Genomic DNA, 20050 nt, shown 5'->3' with positions numbered 1-20050 from the left:
GAGACGAAACTGAGTAGCAACAGTGCGAGGAGGTGGATAAAGTCGCAGTCACAAGTAGCAAGTCAACTGTTCAATGTGGATCATCCATCGAAGTAGGCGTGTTCATATCGAAGTGGGCGTTACTGCCAAGATAGGCGTGTTCACATCACGTCCGAAGGTCACCAATGTGGGGAGAGGAGTATTCGACCATGTCAACCGTCATCTATGAAAAGGTACCCCGACATAGAGTCAAGTTAACATGTCTTATATACCAGTGAAGTGATGTTTAATATTCGTAGTGGTAGTTACGCCACAGTACTCCCCCACCAGAATTTTATCAGAGATATAATTCGATGAGCAGATCTCACTAGTTGCTGTACTTGTGAAAGACCGGGAGAGAGTCACCGGATAGATATCCTTTGCCCCATTTACAAGACTCTTCCAGTCAATTACACGGTAAAGTTATTTTTTCGAAAGTAGATTTAGTTCGCGCATATCACCAGATACCAGTACACCCAGACGATATTTCCAAAACTGCAATAACTACTCTCCCCACAGCCCATTGTGCAATTCTAGTGCGACGTAAATGAACAACAACAACAAAATTATTAAATTAAAATTCATTTAATAAATAAAATTAATCTAAAATTAATATTAAAGAAAAAAGATTAAATTAATATAATAAATTAAGATTATACGATACACCGCTTGTACCACCAATAAAACGAACTTATACGACACTTATTCTCCGATCCGAACCAACGCAGCGCAGAGCAGGAGTTTTTGCCTCTGATTCATTCAAGTTATTACGCGAATGGCTCTGACTCATTCAAGCCATTTGGGGGAAATTAAAGTGCATGCGCTTTTGGTATGAATGTTTGATTCGACCACTGTTTCTTATGATGGTTTTCATTAGCTTCCTTACAGTTTTTTTTCCCAGTTTTGATTCGATCGCATTGTTTATTTTTCCAGGTATGTGCATGAATTAGTTATTTACCATAAATTATTTCTTAATTTGAAGAAATAGTTTATTTTCTTTCATCATTTGTATTTTGCTGCCACCAACGATGTTGGTTAACAAAAAGAAGTGTCATCAATACCATGCCACGTGCTTGAAGTTTGGATTTATTCAATTGCTGTTGAACTCTCGACTGCCCATGTGTTCACTTTGTAACGACGTTGTATCTAATGAGACAATGAAATCTTCCCGTTAGCAGCAGCATTTGCAAAACACTCATCCTGACAAACAAAATGAAGTTTTGTCATTTTTTACGAATATCAAAGACAAGTTTCTGAGGGCACCTTCGTTCTCAGGGTCAACCTCATCACAAAAATACGACGATGGTTTGATAGCTTCTTATAATAATCAAAATTTATTGCTAAATCTGGGAAAGCTCTTACCATCGGCGAAGAGTTGTTACTGCCGGTTGTCAAGGAAGTTTTAGAAACAGTTCTACACCATCCAGCCACATCCAAGGTAATCAAAAATATCCCATTTAGCAACGATACAATGCGGCGACGAAATGATGAGATGTCTGAAGACGTTGAAGATTCTTTATGCCAACTTTTGATATCCAACGAATTTTCTCTTCAATTTGATGAATCAACCTTGTCATGTAATGTAGACTTTACCGTCGGCGTAGATTCGGTTTGTAAAGGTAGGAAAAATCATTCAAAAGATGCTTTTTGCAAGAAGCTTCAATGTAGATACCAAATATAAATCTATTTTTAATACAGCCAAAGATTATTTTACAGAGAAAAACATTCCTCTTGCGAATATTATGTCGATTGCCACTGATGGAGCTCCTGCAATGGTGGATCGACATCGTGGGTTTATCTCTCTTTGAAAAGAGAAATACCAGATATTTCAGCTGTTCACTGCGTGATTCACAGACAGCATTTAGTAGGAAAAAATCTCAGCGATCGTTTACATCAGTCATTGCAATATGTCACATCTGCTTTGAACAAAATTCATAGTAATAATGCACTCAACGATTGATTATTCAAACTACTGTGTATGATGAAGAATTCAATAGCTATCTACACACCGAGATTCTCTGGCTTACCGAAGGCGTCTGTCTCGATAGGTTTTGGAATCGTTTCGACTCTGTGCTTGAGTTTCTCGAAAACAGAGACGTAGCTCTGAGAGACAGATTGCTAGAATTTAAGAAAGACTTTGGAGGATTTATTTATAAATTTAATGCCATTTATTTACAACTCCAAGGCGATGAGCTCAATTTGACTCCAACAAAATCAGTTATTTCTGCTTTTCTAAGAAAACTAATTTTGTGGTAGCAGAATTTTGGTTGGAACGAGTTCAGCCAAGCAGGCGAAATTCGCTCTGATGATGCCCAAGAATATTGTTAACACCTTGACTCTTTTCACATGGACTTTTCTGACTGTTTTAAAGATGTTTTGTTTCCTGGAAGTCCTCAGAAGTTATTGGGTTATGAATCCTTTTGTTAATATTGAAACAGCAAAGGTTCAGATTTATGAGGAATCGGTCGAACTTTCAACTAACGAAGCTTTGAAATGTTGATCTCACAGAATTTTGGATTCAAGGTAGCAACATTCGCCTCTACCTTGGACTGTAGTGTAGACTATCGTTAAAAATTTTTTAAAGGCCTTCCCTTCCTCCTACCTTGTCGAACGTGGATATATAGTGCTGTTACAGGTCTTGTCACAAAAAAAAGAGAAATCGACCCGAAATTGTGCAACGAGGGGACTTGCGTCTTCACCTCACAAAAAGTATTAAACCGAACGTTAAAAAAACTGGCTCTGCATCATTGAGTACAATCATCCCACTGACATAGTTACTTGAATGTTTCGCTGATACTACTTTTTAGTGTAAAAAAATAACTTTGGGTGTTTTTTTAATTATCTATTTGCTTAATTGTCTAATAAATTATTCCTTTTAAGAATAGGTCTCTTTGTTTGTTTGTTTTTTTTATTACCGTTTTTATTTTAATTATAACAAATAGACTACGATTACCTGCCGTGAGAAAAGTATCGAGTTAATGTACATATTATTTTTTATTTAAAAAAAGCCAAAATAAATTGCTTATTGTTGCCTCTTATAATTCAGCACACCTCTCTCAATCCCCATGCTCTAAATAACTTGATTTTCACAAAGGGGGTGTTGAAATGCTTTTCGCTAGGGAGAGGCAACATCAAAGAGTTTGAGAATCAATAGGTTAGTGGATATTGTGGAGATTGTAGATATCTACAATGTCAACCTTCATCTATGAAAAGGTACCCTACCATAAAATCGAGTTAACATGTATTATATACTAGGGATTTGGAATTGTATTTTTGTAGTGGTTGACTCACACACACCGCGAACACGCCCGGCGGAAACGCCCACTTTGATTAATGGTTCACATTGAACAGTTGACTTGCTACTTGTGACCGCGACATTGACCTCCTCACGCTGTTGCTTCTCAGTCTAGATCACACTCAACGTATACACTCGACTGCTGAAGACAACACCAACACAGGAGCGACCACGACCGTGAACTTAATACAGCTCTCACGATCATCAGCATGCATTATATACTAGGGATTTGGAATTGTATTTTTGTAGTGGTTGACTCACACACACCGCGAACACGCCTACCTTGGCGGAAACGCCCACCACGATTTGAACACGCCTACTTTGATGAATGGTTCACATTGAACAGTTGACTTGCTACTTGTGACCGCGACATTGACCTCCTCACGCTGTTGCTTCTCAGTCTCGATCACACTCAACGTATAAACTCGACTGCTGAAGACAACACAGGAGTGACCACGACCGTGAACTTAATACAGCTCTCACGATCATCAGCACTCAAAAAGTAAGGTGATCTTAATACAGCTCTCCCGTCTTCTCACAAAACAGCAATGAATCAACTAGTGGTATCCTATTCATTGAATTCTATCACAGATAAAATTCTGGAGGAAGAGTATAGTATATATATCTACCACTACAATAATATAATTCCAATTTACTAGTATATAAGACTTGTTAACTCGATTCCATGGCGGGGTACCTTTTCATAGATGAAGGTTGACTTTGAAGAACTCTACTCACCCCACACATGTAATCACACGTATCAAGCTTTGTTTAATTTCTTTTAAATGTTCTTTTGATTTCAGTTACGGAAACTATTCTAGATGAAGTTCTTGCATAGTCGTAACTTTGGGAAATATTTTTGATGGGGCAGGTAGCACATTATTTACTTTTTCTTCGCCTACTAGTGTTTGTGTTGCAAGCATTACTAAATAGTAGGCATTCAAGTTTTGTGGGCTCTCCCACTTATGATGTTTAATCGCATAAGGTAAGTTTATTCTTTTTTATTTAAATGTGTCATTAGTTATTTTTGAAGTTGCAAGTCAAGTTTGGGTTTCTAAATTTTACTTGGTTATACTTATAAAGTAGTTTAAGTTTAAAGTAGTTTAGTTTTGTAGCAATTCAAAGAGTGTCAATAAAAACTGCTTTTGCTTAAACGCGCATTGTGTTCAGAATTTTAATAAAATAAAGTAAATAAATAATACTTAATTTTAGAATCCATGGAAAGCATTTTAGATAAGCTATCTATATACTAAGCAATCTAATACTATAAAATTCATTAAACTTTTAAATAATCTAATACTATATAATGTATGTTGAAAGTTAAAAAAAATTTTCAAATTTTAGTAATCTGCAATTTATAATAAAAATATTTTTTTCAAAAATTTAAAATAGAAAATTTATACTTATTTCTTACTTTCAAATTTATGCTTTTTTATCGTAGGGAAACTTTTTTATCGTTGGGAAACTTTTTTATTGCGCTTTTTATCGTATCGTTGTATATAATTATAAAATACACAATGCTTGGAAAAAATGATTACAAAATGATTGCTTAGAAAAAATGATTACAAAATGATTGCTTGGAAAAAATTATTATAAAATGATTGCTTGGAAAAAATCAATGATTGCTTAGAAAATTTATTTTTAAAATTGATTGCTTAGAAAAAATGATTACAAAATGATTGCTTAGAAAATATAATTAGAAAATGATTGCGTAGAAAAAATGATTACAAAATAATTGCTATTACAAAATGATTGCTTAGAAAAAATTATGAGAAAATGATTGCTTAGAAAAAAATTTTCAAAATTGATTGCGTTGAAAAAACTATTACAAAATGATTGTTTAGAAAAAATTATTATAAAATGATTGCTTCGAAAAATTATTACAAAATGATTGCTCAGAAAAATTATTACAAAATGATTGCTTAGAAAAAATGATTACCAAAAAATGATTACTTAAAAAACTTATTATTTAAAAAAATTATTACTTAAAAAATAATTACTTAAAAAATTATTGCTTAGAAAAAATGATTACATAATGATTGCTTAGAAAAAATGATTACAAAATGATTGATTAGAAAAAAAGACTACAACATGATTGCTTATAAACATTTATTACGAAATGATTGCTTAGAAAAAATGATTACAAAATGATTACTTAGAAAAATTTATTACGAAATGATTGCTTAGAAAAAAAGATTACCAAAAAATGATTACTTAAAAAAATTATTACTTAAAAAATAATTACTTAAAAAATTATTGCTTAGAAAAAATGATTACATAATGATTGCTTAGAAAAAATGATTACAAAATGATTGATTAGAAAAAAAGACTACAACATGATTGCTTAGAAACATTTATTACAAAATGATTGCTTAGAAAAAATGATTACAAAATGATTGTATAGAAAAAAAGACTACAACATGATTGCTTAAAAAAATTCATTACAAAATGATTGCTTAGAAAAAATTATTACAAAATGTTTGCTTAGAAAAAATGATTACGTATAGCTTGATTACGTAAGAGATGATTACCTTAAAAATGATTACGTAACAATGATTACGTATATAATGATTACGTATAAAGTGATTACGTATAAAATGATTACGTAAGAAATTATTTCTTTAAAATTGATTTCGCAAAAAAGATTACTTAAAATGATTACTTGAAAAAACGATTTCTTAAAAAATGATTACTTAGAAAAAATAATTGCATAGAGAAAATGATTACAAAATAATCGCAATTACAAAATGATTGCTAAGAATAAATTATTACAAAATGATTGTTTAGAAAAATGATTACAAAATGATTGCTCAGAAAAAATGATTACAAAATGATTGCCTAGAAAAAATGATTACCTAAAAATGATTACTTAAAAAAATTATTGCTTAAAAAATAATTACCTCAAAAAATTATTGCAAAATGATTGCTTAGAAAAAATGATTACAAAATGATTGATTAGAAAAAAAAGACTACAACATGATTGCTTAGAAAAATTTACTACAAAATGATTGCTTAGAAAAAATGATTGCAAAATGATTGCGTAGAAAAATGATTACGTATAAAATTGATTAAGTAAGAGATGATTACTTTAAAATGATTACTTGAAAATTGATTGCGCAAAAAAGATTACTTAAAATGATTACTTGAAAGAATTATTTCTTAAAAAATGATTACTTAGAAAAAATGATTGCAACATAATTGCGTAGAAAAATTCATTACAAAATGATAGCTTAGAACAGGGTTTCTTAACCTGTGGTTCATGAACCCCTAAGGGGTCCATGAGTCATATTTTGGGGGTCCGCTAACTACTCCTAATTTTTAAAACGTTTGGAGGCCTACCCATTGCTTGTAAAGAGATCTATGGCAGCTATAATTCCGTTTGCTACGGTGTATCGTTGCAAAGCGGGATTTTCCACACTCATGACAATAAAAACAAAACATCGAAATCGATTGAATGTTGAACATGATATGCGCGTTGCTTTGTCGAAAACTATCTCCCAATTCAATTTGTTAATTAAGGAAAAGCAGCAGCAACCTTAACATGAAAAATTTTAATTATAAAAATTTTTTATTCTATTAAAATAATAAAATTAAGTGTTTTCTAATTATGGATGTCTTTTTGCAATTATTTTTTTCACAGGGGGGTGGTCCGTGACCTCTTAAAAAATTTTAAAAGGGGTCCATTATACCAAAAAGGTTAAGAAACACTGGCTTAGAAGAAATGATTACAAAATGATTGCTTGGAAAAAATGATTACGACCAAAATTGATTACGTAAGAAATGATTACCTTAAAAAATGCTTACGTAAAAAAGGATTAAGTAAAAATGATTACTTAAAAAATGATTACATAAAAAATGAATACGTAAAAAATGATTACGTAATAATGATTACTTAAAAATTTATTTCTCAAAAATGATTACTTAAAAATTATTATTTGAAAAAATTATAACTTAAAAAATGATTACTCTGAAAAAAGTATTACTTTAAAAAAATTATTATTTCTGGTATCCAAAAAATTGGATTTCGAAGAAATAATTTACTGTGCATCGAGCAGTAACAATTATTTAATGAATTTTCCTTTCAGAAATTAGGCATTAAAATAAGGTATTCAAATATATTTTGTAATCAAATTAATATTGTAATCATTATTTTAAGTAATCATTTTGTCATCATATTTTCTAAGCAATCATTTTGTAATCATTTAACATTTTATTTAAACTTACATGTGATTTTTCCGAAAAAATTAATTTTCTATTTCGAAGAACATTTGACATAACAAGGTTTTGAGAAGAAAATCTTCGACATTGGAAATCAAATTAAATTAACATTAGGTGGATATGTAAGGCCAAGGGGAAAATATTTTTTTGACATAACAACGTTTTCGAGTTATAGAAGTTCGAGATATCGAGATTATACTGCACTTGTTTATGTCGCATACAACAATAATTACAACTACTCGAATTTTAAAAAAAAAAATGTATTTGAACTTGAATGGAAAAAGTATTTTTTTAACGATTGAAAATTTGAACAAGTTATAGGGAGATTGTGAACTAATAGTAGGAATTAAAAAAAAACATGCATTGATGACGCTATTTTATTTTTTGTAAAGAAGGTTTAACATTTTATTTCTCAAGATCTGTCCTTATGAAGACAATCATAGCTCATACCCGTTTTTCTTTTTCCTAAAGAAAAATATTTTCTGCATCTCAAAAAAGTCTATAATAGGCAGACGTCTCGCCGATGAGTAAGAGAAAGAGGAGGGATGACGGGTCACGTGACGTTATTGAGCGAATGGGCGTTGGCGGCTGTAGGGATGGAGTAGATTAGATGCTGCCGCAGCTGTTTTGTTGCAGATACTTTGGGTGCGTTCGCCGTGCTCTCAGCTCTCGTTCGTATAAAATCCTTTATTTTTAAAGTTTCGTCAAATTTTTAAACTAAAAATGAGAGAAATCGTTCACGTTCAGGCTGGACAATGCGGAAACCAGATTGGTGCTAAGGTAAATTAAACATTTAACATCTATAAAATATACATTGAAATATATTAATATATAAACATGTTTATTATGATAATACTATTACAATGTACATTTATTGTGTAATAAAATAACATATGCAATATATATTAGTACATGAAATTTGTATCTGTTTTTAATAAATTTATTTTCTTCACTTTTCTGAACTATTGCAAATTTGAAAAAAATACTAACCGTAATAAATATTAATATACCTTTTCTTCAGTAAATAAAATAAGCGTGGTTTTGTTTCCATTTTGATAATTCGCAAATAATACAGAAAAAAAAAAGAAAATTAAAGGGCGAGGTTTGAGGTTTTATTTCAATTTATTTATTTCTTAGTAGAAGTGTAGGAGAGTTAAATATATTGTTTTTCATTTTATGTAAATTTGATCGCATTTAATCTTGAACTAAAAAATTCTTGCCACTTTAAAAAAGCAAATTATTAACATAAATTTCTACTAGGCTAAGCATAATTTTTTTAAAAAAATCAAAGGTAAAATAAATATTCGGCTATTAATTCTTTTTAGAAATCAATTTTAAATAAACGACTTTTTAGAAACTTAATTACTCAGAAACTATTCCACCGATTGCACACAAATTTTGTATTTTGAGATTTAAAATTAAATTTTTTAAAATAATTTTTATATTCCGTATATCTTAATATTCGAATTTTTTTTTTACTATTATTAAATAAAATGATATAGAATAATAAAGATAAATTAAAAATCATATTTTGCAGGGATATCTTTGAATAAACAAATTTTATAATTGAGTTCAAAAATTTTTCGATTCGCTTAAAAAGTTTTCCAAATATAGTAAAATATGCAAAAAAATAAATAAATAAGTAAATAAATAAAAAAAGAAAGGAAGAAATTAACATACAGAGTTCGAAACTTTCCTACACCCTCCTGATTAAACTATTGGGACCATATTTCCCAGAACTCGGCAACTCTTCTCAACTCAACTCAATTCGCCGGAACTCAGAAATAACTCTTTTTTTGAGGGTCGCAAAACTCCGAATAAATCGAAAAAAAGCTATGTTTATTCATGGAAAGAACGTCTTTACATATGATTTCGTAATTTAAAATATCGTCTGTGATAACTATTTAGTCTATTTGAGATCAAGCCTTCGGACCATTAAGAATAAGTCCTAGTACGTGAAAATTCGATCATTGGATCAAAAAGTTATTCAAGGTGTTCCTTTTTTTTTGGCGCAAAGAACATTTATGTTCAAAACTATGAAATAAATGACTTCTGTCCCATTTTCATTGTGTTCTGTCCAACGCAAAATGTTAAGCAATTCCGTTTTCGATAATTCTAGGATTATTTTAATTAATATTTTAAATTGATAAATTCGATTCCAATTTCAGTCTTTCAGTCTTTATATCTTAAAAACGGCAGGAAAGTTCAGGAGCAAAACTCCTACTCCGAGAAAACTGCGTGACGTAAAAAAGAATTTTACGTAAAAAAAAAAAATAATAATAATAATAATAATAATAATCGAGAAATTCTATCTCAACATATCCGTTATTTGATGTAAAAAAGAATCTAGAAATTTTCGTAACCAAATTAAGCCAAATCTAACCAAACAAATTTTAGATTTCTTTGTCTATTGTCATTTGAAGTAACTAAATTTAAAAAAATTCGAAGTTATAAAAAAAATGGCGCTTACTTAAAAAAAAAAAAAGCAAAATTTAGAGAGGAAAAAAATAAAACGCTTCTAGACGTTTTGTATTTGAGATAAAAACGTCTACTTTATAGATATATGATTTAAATAGGAAAAATATATATTTAAATACAAAACAATAAAATGAACTTATTTACAATTTTATAAATAATTTAATCAGACTTTTCTTTTGTCAATAATTATGTCTTTTCATCAATTCTCAATGCAACGTTCCTCAAAAAACCGGAGTTTTGTAGTTTTAGTAAAAATTCAATATTTAATGACATAAAAATATTCCAAGCTGAGTAACTTACATTTCTAGTTAAGCATGGTAAGAACAATAAAAGTATTGTTTTAAAGGGTTATTAATTGAGTGATTAAATGGTTTAACCTTAATCATTTAACTCTTGAGATTTATTGATTTATTGACAGGCCCTTTCCCCCTTCTGTAGCAATAACTAAGATGAGTCATTGTTTCTATAGTAACTCAAGGATGACAATAAACGATATATTTTTTTGTATGGAAAAATTATGAGCTTTATGTACTGTATTAATAATTGAAAAAATGTTTCACGAACACTTACTGTTTATCAATCATTCATTTTAACATACATCGGTGCTTTTTGTATTTATTTTTAATCCGTGAACTACAGGCCTTTAAGAATCAGGGCTTTCAAATTTCTGGGTCCTTTTTTTCACTAAAAGCGGTTCCCTATTAAAATAATATAGGGGAGAGTCGGGTAGCCCCGCTCACTTAAGGAGTATTGCTTATATTTCTGTATAATACTGAGTAACAATCAACATTTTTGTATGTTTCTATTGTNTTCTATAGTAACTCAACGATGACAATCAACGATATATTTTTTTTTGTGAAACATTATTAGCTTTATGTACTGTATTAATAATTGAAAAAAATGTTTCACGAACACTTACTGTTTACCAATCATTCATTTTGACATGCATCGTTGCTTTTTGTGTATTTTTTTTTTAATCCGTGAACTACAGGCCTTTAAGAATCAAGGCTTTCAAATTTCTGGGTCCTTTTTTTACTAAAAGCGGTTCCCTATTAAAATAATATAAATCTTTTAGAACATTCTACATTTTCACACATTACGAAATTCTACGTGAAATGATATAAATTATCACTTTAAGAAATGTTTTGGAATTTAAAAAAAAAAAAAAAATCTAGAGAACAGATGCAGAACTAGTAGTTTCGTAGATTTTTTTAAATTTTTTTTTTAATAACACTAGTTGAACAGCAGACCCAATTTTGTGTTTACGACTACTAATGTTCAACTCCATAGTCTTGATATTTTGAACCCAATCCAGAAGACAAGGGAACTCCTGGATAAAGTATAGGAAGAAATTTGCCTTCGTGGAGGACTTTTTGCTAGAACTAACCCGCATTTGAGTTACACGGAGAGGAAAACCTCCCACGGTTAGCCTGACGGCAAAGCGACTCTAACCCATGATCCGTCTACCACTGAGGATATTTTACGTCACCACTGTGATCGGTGCAAGCCGGATGCAGTATTCGTATCGACAAGCCATCGCTGAGATTCGAACCCGGTTCACCTCATTGGAAGGCGAATGCTCTTTGCCCTTAGCCATTATGACTCTAGTTTCTATGGTTGAAAAAGAAATATAAAAAAAGATTATCTGTAATACTGGTTAGTTTATAAAGTTTATTCCTCTTTACCCATTTATTAATATCCGCATTTATGAGGATTCCATCTTTTGATAGACAAAACAAAGAAGTTTAAAGTTTTTAATTAGAACTTAATCGATCGCTGTCATCAAGTTGTCTAATGGGTACTCTGAATCATTTTTAATAAAAAAAAATTCTTTTTAAGGCTTGATTTAATTCTGCGTACTTAAATCTGTTGGCGTATTATTTTTTGTTATTTTTTTTAATCGATTCAGACGCAAGATGCGTCACAACTATTTTTTTTTCGCATCTCCACTATGGAAGCTATGTCATTTTGTGACCAACGGCATGATGAGGGCGGCATGGTGGTCAGTATTGCGCCCCGACCACCTTTATTTCCCAGATAAGCTCATATTCATTTTTATTTTATAACCGTCGTTGAACAACAGAGCCGATTTTGGGTTTACAACTACTAATGTTCAACTTCGCAGCCTTATAATTTTGAACCCAATCCAGAAGACAAGGGAACTCCTGGATCGAATAGTGGGAGAAAGTTTGCCTTCGTGGAGGACTTTTTGATGGAGCTAACCCGCATTTGCGTTACATGGAGAGGAAGACCACGAAAACCTCCCACGGTTAGCCCGGCTGCAATGAGACTCTAACCCATGATCCGTTTACCCCTGAGGATATTTTATGACTGCAATGTGGTCGGTGTGAGCCGGGAATTCGCGTCGACCAGCCATCTCTGGGATTCGAACCCGGTTTACCCGGACGCATTTTTTACAGTCAACACTTTTTTAAACACGAGTCCAGTTCTTCAAAGATGGAAAATATTTAAACAATTAAAAAAACTGTTATTATTAAATGTAAGGCATTTCTTTTAAAACATTGGTGACCTTTATTCTTGCCTTATACCTAACATAACATTATTATGAATTAGATTCTGAATTGAAACTGAAATAGTCATTCTTCTAAAATAAAAATAAAAAGTTTATATTTGAAAAAGAAAGAAACGTATAAAGGAAGGGAAAAAAAAAAAGAATTGAACATGAAGGTGAACTTCGGCAGACGATGCCAAAATCAGCGGAGCATTTCTGAGATATTTCGAAGGTTTTTGAACTGTGAAGATGAAATGCCAACGAACGAAATGCTTCTCTTGAAAATCTTCTTCCCTGCTGCTGTTTCATGTAGTGTTGGGAAGGATGCTTACAGTACTCGTTCTCTCTTTTCACATCACATCAAAAAAGAAAAGCGAATTGAAAAAGAAAAAAAAGAAATAATAATAATTAACGATCTTTTTTCAGTGTTTCAAAAATGAGTAAAAAAAATTCAATTATACTTATTGCATTTTGTTTTTGTTAACTTGGATCTCTTAATTAAATATATACGATTGAAAATCGAAATTTAAATTTTTTATTTAAAACTAGAATTAAATTCGAGCGTCAGTGTTCTTAATAGATTCATTTAATGCGTTGTAAAACGATTTAATTTGATTTCTTTTTATAAATATGTAACTGTGATGTAAATAATATGATAGATAAGCTGTAATGGTGGGATCTCTTGGATATTTTAATTAAATATATATTATTGAAAATCGAAATTTAAACTTTTAATTTAAAACTAGAATTAAATTCGAACGTCAGTGTTCTTAATAAATTCATTTAATGCGTTGTAAAACGATTTCATTTGATTTTTTTTTAATAAATATGTAACTGTGATGTAAATAATATGATAAGCTGTAATGGTGGCGTAAATTATAGTGCGAGTTTATTAACTTCTTTATTTTAAGTTCCATTTATCAGTTGTTATAAACTGTTCTCCGTTTGACGAAATAACAAATTATGTTATAAAAATGAAAACAAAACTTCTAGCATTAATCTATTTTTTTAACTATAAATAAACAAATTACAAGCCTTTTGTTTAGAAGAAGAAAAAAAAATTCAGTCATCTAAAGCAGGAATATTCAAACTAAAACCAGAGTACCAAAACCGAGTGGCAAGCTTCACCTACTTAACAGATGCGACGTCAGATATGGTTCACATCAGGTTTATTGAGATTGTAGTTTAAAATTTTAAAATGTTACATTTTATGAATAAGTTTACCAATGAAAGTTGGCAATAATCCGAAGACAAACAATAAGAATCTGCTGCAAGCTTAATGTGGTTCAAGCTTAAATCATACTATTGTACCTCTTAAACTTAATTATACTTACTTAATCAACTTGGATGGAAACTGGGTTAAATTAATGTGGTGGGAAATTATAATCTTATTAATGTTATTCTAAATTTGACCCGTTTTATGGTTCAAGGTAGGTTGCACTTTGAATAAATTTTACCGTAAAAGTATTCTATTAGATTAAATTTTTTTTTGTATCATATTTAACCATAATATCGTTCAAATTTGCTGCAACCTAAATAGGGTGCTAAGTTGAACCATAGCATCGTAAATCTTAACCTTACCTTACTTAGATTCAACTTGAAAGGAAATGCGGTTCAAAGTAATACCATATTTATGTTACAAAAAGTTTGAAACGTATTATGCTATGATTATTAAAAAAAAACATACTATCAGTTCAAGGTAGTGATAGTATGGTTCATTGCAAAGCCGATTTTTCTGTGAGTGTACTTAATACAAATCACAATCACAGTTTTATTTTAAAAATGAAATGATAGTTCTCAACTCAGGTTTTTTTCTTTTTTTCAGTTTTGGGAAGTAATATCGGATGAGCATGGAATCGATCCTACTGGCTCATACCACGGAGATTCAGACCTCCAATTGGAGAGAATCAACGTCTACTACAATGAAGCCTCAGGTGAATACACACTGTTCATATGTTGTTGTAGGCCATTAAGGCAAAGGGTACGATTGTTCTTACTTTCCTGTGGCGCCATCTTTTGCCAAAAATTCGACTTCTTCCATACGTCACACCCGTTTATAGGATGAACAGATCGTAATTTTGACCAGAACCAGAAAGCGATCAATCTATCAGTTCAGTACCCCAAGAGGTATAATTTGTTATGGGAACAGGGAGGACTTTCTGATCCGACAGGTTTAACGTCACCAGTCGCCATTTATTCCTCAGAGAGTTTTCGGCCAGCTGGATTCGAAATCCCGCTCGTAATAACGTGAGCCCAGCAAACCAGGCTATCTCGCACTGTTCACATGCTTTGTATTAATAATATTATTTAAACATTTTTTATAAAGGGTCTTCTTAAAACAAAACAAAAAAGAATTTTAAATTCTCTGCTTAACCCTATGGAGAATTATGAACGCCATTTCCTTATTTTTAAGTTACTAATTCAAATCTCTGTATTTTTTTCATTTCATTCACGGAAATGTGTTCTATTAAATCTAGTCACCGAATTCCAAGACAGTTAAGCATTTTTAAAACTTGAACTATGAAAAAGTTTTAAAAAAACACTTGCAACCATAAAATGTAAACTTTGTTAACTAAGTTCAATACAACACATAGCAAAAAATGAAACAAGATTCATTAACTAGTTACTTCATTACTAGATCATTAACTAGTTACAACGTTTCTGACATCCCTCAGCCATACGTGTTTCCACTCATCCCATTTCAACTGGACAATGCTCGACCACACACAACAAGGGTGTCTCAGGAAAGCTTCCACCCCATTACTACCCTTCCCTGGCCTGCTTGATCTGGGTTAACATGAAGGTATTTATAAAAGGATTCCTTCTTGGGGAAATAATCTCTTTGAAATTACCATGCCGGTTTTAATAACACAACTTCATTGAGACAAAGCACATGGAGAACTAAACTACATAATACCTAAAAATAAAAATTTACTAATCGCGTGACTTTGTGCTGCCGTCTATATTTCATTTTGAGAACTACTTCAAGCAGAAACAGAATTAAAAATTCCTCTTCTGTCGTAAGAAAATGCCAAACATCATCGCAGAAATTAACAAATTGAAATGCATGTGATAATAAACTTAAATTAAGTCAGCTGTTTAAAAATATGCAGAACTTCTATTAAAAACTCTTATTGGAAATTAATAAAAATGTATCTTTTTTCATTGCAGGAGGCAAATATGTTCCCAGAGCCATTCTTCTCGATTTGGAACCTGGAACAATGGACTCTGTACGATCGGGTCCTTTCGGACAACTGTTCAGGCCGGACAACTTTATCTTTGGTAAATGAATATTTCTCACCATGGAAAATTAACTCTTTCAACTCAATGATATTATATGTATGTCGTAATCTAATTGAATAAATCGATTTTTTACAAACAGCCACCGATATTTTAACCGTCAATAAGCGAAAAATCTCTAGTATTCTCTAATCAGTGTGATACTGTTTAGGCTTTTTGCATAGAAAATGCAGCATATTCATTGCTCAATTAACCAGATTTTTGTTTAGCAAAATTTTATAAACAGCAAAATGCTCAAAGTAGTGAAGTTTTAATGTTAATAGCCTACCCTTATTGCAATAGCCTGATCCAAGTTAAACTTTTTGATGACCATTACATGCATTCCTCATATTTTTCGATCGTAACGAAGTCAAGTGACCGTCATCGTAATGAATGAATTTTGACTTCTTAATGATAGTTCAACAGAAGAATAACAACTGTTTTGATGGTTTATTCATGTTGGACCATCAAGAATGTCCATCATAGTATCTTGGAAATCTATATTATTGAACCATCTTGGTCCCTCAATGGACTGATCGTTTAAACACGGTTCCCAGCAGATCACCGAAGTCGAGCATCGTTGGCTGCGGTCAGTGTGCGGGTGGGTGACCACTTGGATCAGTCTGCGTAGGAGCCAAGGGTATGCGGTGTGGGTCCTCGTTAAACTGTTCTACCGTAAAGTACTCGACTTCACGCGGAGGTATTCGGGAAGCTACCAAAGCGAGGGTGCCATCTCTTTTGCAGAGGATCAAAATTGTTATTGCATGTCTTCGGATCATCCTCAGGGATGTTTCCCAGACCGTCGCAGATGGCCCATTGTGCAGCTCTAGTACGACGTAAATGAACTACTACTACTACTGGAACCATCTTGAATAATCATCCCCTACTGTATTAATTGGAAATATTTTACGAGCTTTCTTAAACAATTTTAGTTTGACTGAGTAATTTTTCACACATTTCTTAATCACTCTAAAAGCAGAATTTCAAATTGCAGATGTTGTATATAGAACCTTTGATCACATTTAAAATTATTTTCTGTCCATGACACGACGCCAACCAACCCAACCCTAAAAGCAAGGAGGCTAACTACAATAAGCCTATAAAAATTACCAGGCAAATTATAAAATACTAAAGATTTTTCCGATTAGTATGGGGCTCAGCAAAATATCGGCATCATTTATCATTTGTAATTAGTCATCTCACGACATGTTGTTCTCTGTTCATAATTATAGGACAGAGTGGAGCGGGAAATAACTGGGCTAAAGGTCACTACACGGAAGGTGCAGAGTTAGTGGACACTGTCTTAGATGTTGTCAGAAAAGAAGCCGAGAGCTGTGATTGTCTACAAGGGTTCCAACTGGCACACTCCCTGGGAGGAGGTACCGGCTCCGGAATGGGAACACTCCTCATTTCCAAAATTAGAGAAGAATACCCTGACAGAATAATGAATACCTTCAGTGTCATGCCATCTCCAAAAGTAAGTATACTTTATTATTTATGCTTATTCATTATTTTATGCATAACGTGCGCATTTTTTATTTTTTTTGCAAAAATCTTTACCCGATGTTGATCCGCCTTTGCAGATTCAAATATTTGGCCAGACAGCCAAATGTGTGTGGGCCAATGCTTTCCTGCAGATTTTGATGATGAATGCCTTATTTGTTACAGGTATCCGACACAGTAGTAGAACCTTACAACGCCACTCTGTCTGTGCACCAACTGGTTGAGAATACGGACGAGACTTACTGCATCGACAACGAGGCTCTTTACGACATTTGCTTCAGGACACTCAAGCTCACGACCCCCACCTACGGGGATCTCAACCACCTTGTCTCTGTCACCATGTCCGGCGTCACTACATGTCTCAGGTGATTAAAACATACACAAGACTAGACTAGGTCCGGTTCATTTCATCTATTGGCTAGAGTAGACGAATGCAATATTTCTGTTATTTATCAATCAAAAGATTTCTGTAAAATTTTTGGGAGAGGGCAAAACTGTGTCACATTTTCAGATGCAGTTACAAGACAAAACACTATGTCAAGCAGCAAGTAAAAAAGTTTTTTTCAGTAAAAAAGTAATTTCCTAAATTTTACTCTAGTTGCAACTTTAGACTATTTTTACTCATCGTTTCCGATACTTTTGTATAAGTTTATTCTTTTATTTCATAAGTCCGCTTCAAAACTACTTTTGATATAAAAGAATAAGCTTATCTTTGTGTCACAAAAATCAAATTATTTATGCGCTGACTTACATTCATACTACATTATTGCTATACATTTTACTGGCATTGTAGCGCTTCTGTATTACGCTTGTGACCATTATATTCCAATAGGATTCTTGAATTTTATCTCGATCTTGACCTACGTGTAAACTTTTGAACTACAATTCTGAATAACTGTGTAAACTTTGATTCATTTCAAAACTGATTATAGTGCAATAACAAGATTCTAGCCAGTTTATACTCTCTGTGTAATTTTCTCAGTTAATGAGATTTGTAGTTTTTGGATAAACTCTTTGTTTCGATTCAAATCATCTATAAATCAACAAAGTTCGAATCACTTAATAATACGACAATCGTTTCATTTTTCCTAATCCAAGTCCTTTTTACCTTAATTTTGTCTTACAGCCACAGTCCATTGGTAAGATATGTTTTGATTAAAGTTATTGTCCTTTTCCTTTTAGGTTTCCTGGTCAATTGAACGCTGATCTCCGGAAACTTGCCGTCAACATGGTTCCCTTTCCTCGACTTCACTTTTTCATGCCCGGGTTCGCTCCCCTCACCTCTCGTGGCAGCCAGCAGTACCGAGCCCTGACGGTACCCGAATTGACCCAGCAGATGTTCGACGCCAAGAACATGATGGCAGCCTGCGACCCACGACATGGGCGCTACCTGACTGTCGCGACCATCTTCCGAGGCCGAATGAGCATGAAGGAAGTGGACGAACAGATGCTCAACGTTCAGAACAAAAACAGCAGCTATTTCGTCGAATGGATTCCGAACAATGTAAAAACTGCTGTCTGTGACATTCCACCCAGGGGTCTCAAGATGTCCGCCACTTTCATCGGAAACAGCACTGCAATCCAAGAACTCTTCAAGAGGATATCCGAACAATTCACAGGTAATATTCCCCACTAATGTATATACATGGCTGTCAACTCTACTGGATTTTGCCCGTTTCTCCTGGTCTGATTTAATAAAAATTCTCCTGGTTTTTGTACATTTTAGAAAATTCCCTAAAATTGACTGAGTTTCCTAAAAAAATCCTTATTGAAATAGAATTTTTGCTCAGATTATTGCTTGCTTGAATATTTAAATAAGTATTACTAATGTATATTGAAGTGAGTCTCATTTCTAGAAATCAGTTTAAAACTTTTTTTGTTCTAAAATGCTCAGTTTATTTTTATTCAGAACTCCCTTTCTAAAGTAATTAAAAAAATCTTAATTACTATTGGTAATAAGCTAAACGCAACGAATTTCTTTTTTGAAATCAATCCAAAAAGTATTTTAACCTAACATTACAAAGAAAAAAAAATGGACCTACAGAGGGTTAAGTAGCAATATTTGTTATCCCCCGTTTTTATGGAACTCTTTTTATAATTTTTGTTCTATATTTTCAGCCATGTTCAGACGAAAAGCTTTCTTGCATTGGTACACAGGCGAAGGAATGGACGAAATGGAATTCACGGAAGCCGAGTCTAACATGAATGATCTTGTGTCTGAATATCAACAATATCAAGAAGCCACAGCTGATGACGAAGGAGACTTCGAAGACGAGGAACAAGCTGTCGGAGAAAACGAATAAACTGAATTTAAAATAAAAAGAAAAGAAAACAATTTATAGGATCGAGAAAAAGCTAAACCATTTTTTAATAAATATCGTTTTCCCCCAATTAGAAAGGCTTCTCAGCCCTCGCTTGTATGATCTGAACTTTTTCAACACAAAAAGAATTAAACATTCCAGTCAGTCTCCGCCTTTGAATTCCTTAAAGTTAGATAGCATTTTTTTTATTTATTTAATGACATTTCTATTTTCAGCGGCATTCCACCAACGGATAGGCTTGCAGTTTATCATTTTATGGAATGCAATTTTAATTTCGAACGTTTATTCAAGCAATTTTTCGTGCAAACGAAAGCCAGTGTTGAACAAACTATTCCTATATAAAGAATTATACTCTTTGCATCAGCGTTGAATTTAAGCGAATGTTTGTAATTTCTGTCCTTTTTCAATAAACGATGTTGAAAACTC

At 32.3% G+C, this 20050-nt stretch overlaps 1 protein-coding gene across 1 annotated transcript; it reads left to right on the top strand.

Annotated features, from left to right (window-relative positions):
• The first annotated feature begins 8060 nt into the window (after window positions 1–8060).
• On the top strand, window positions 8061–20050 carry LOC107456680 (tubulin beta-2B chain). Its single transcript, XM_016074614.4, has 7 exons — window positions 8061–8311; window positions 14347–14455; window positions 15693–15803; window positions 17033–17277; window positions 17469–17668; window positions 18486–18922; window positions 19422–20050. The coding sequence occupies exons 1-7, from the start codon at window positions 8255–8257 to the stop codon at window positions 19604–19606; spliced, it is 1344 nt and encodes a 447-aa protein (XP_015930100.1). The 5' UTR covers window positions 8061–8254; the 3' UTR covers window positions 19607–20050.

This window comes from Parasteatoda tepidariorum, chromosome 10 (genome assembly GCF_043381705.1).
Source record: "Parasteatoda tepidariorum isolate YZ-2023 chromosome 10, CAS_Ptep_4.0, whole genome shotgun sequence".
Taxonomy (NCBI): domain Eukaryota; kingdom Metazoa; phylum Arthropoda; class Arachnida; order Araneae; family Theridiidae; genus Parasteatoda; species Parasteatoda tepidariorum.
The sequence above is the reverse complement of the archived record's forward strand: the minus strand, read 5'-3'. Positions and strand labels throughout refer to the sequence as shown.

Bases quoted from the DNA above. Each gene is read 5' to 3' on its own strand.
- LOC107456680 (XM_016074614.4), top strand. From the start codon at position 8,255: ATGAGAGAAATCGTTCACGTTCAGGCTGGACAATGCGGAAACCAGATT. The intron at 8,312-14,346 runs GTAAATTAAACA...TCTTTTTTTCAG, and splicing joins GAAACCAGATTGGTGCTAAG to TTTTGGGAAGTAATATCGGA. The intron at 18,923-19,421 runs GTAATATTCCCC...CTATATTTTCAG, and splicing joins GATATCCGAACAATTCACAG to CCATGTTCAGACGAAAAGCT.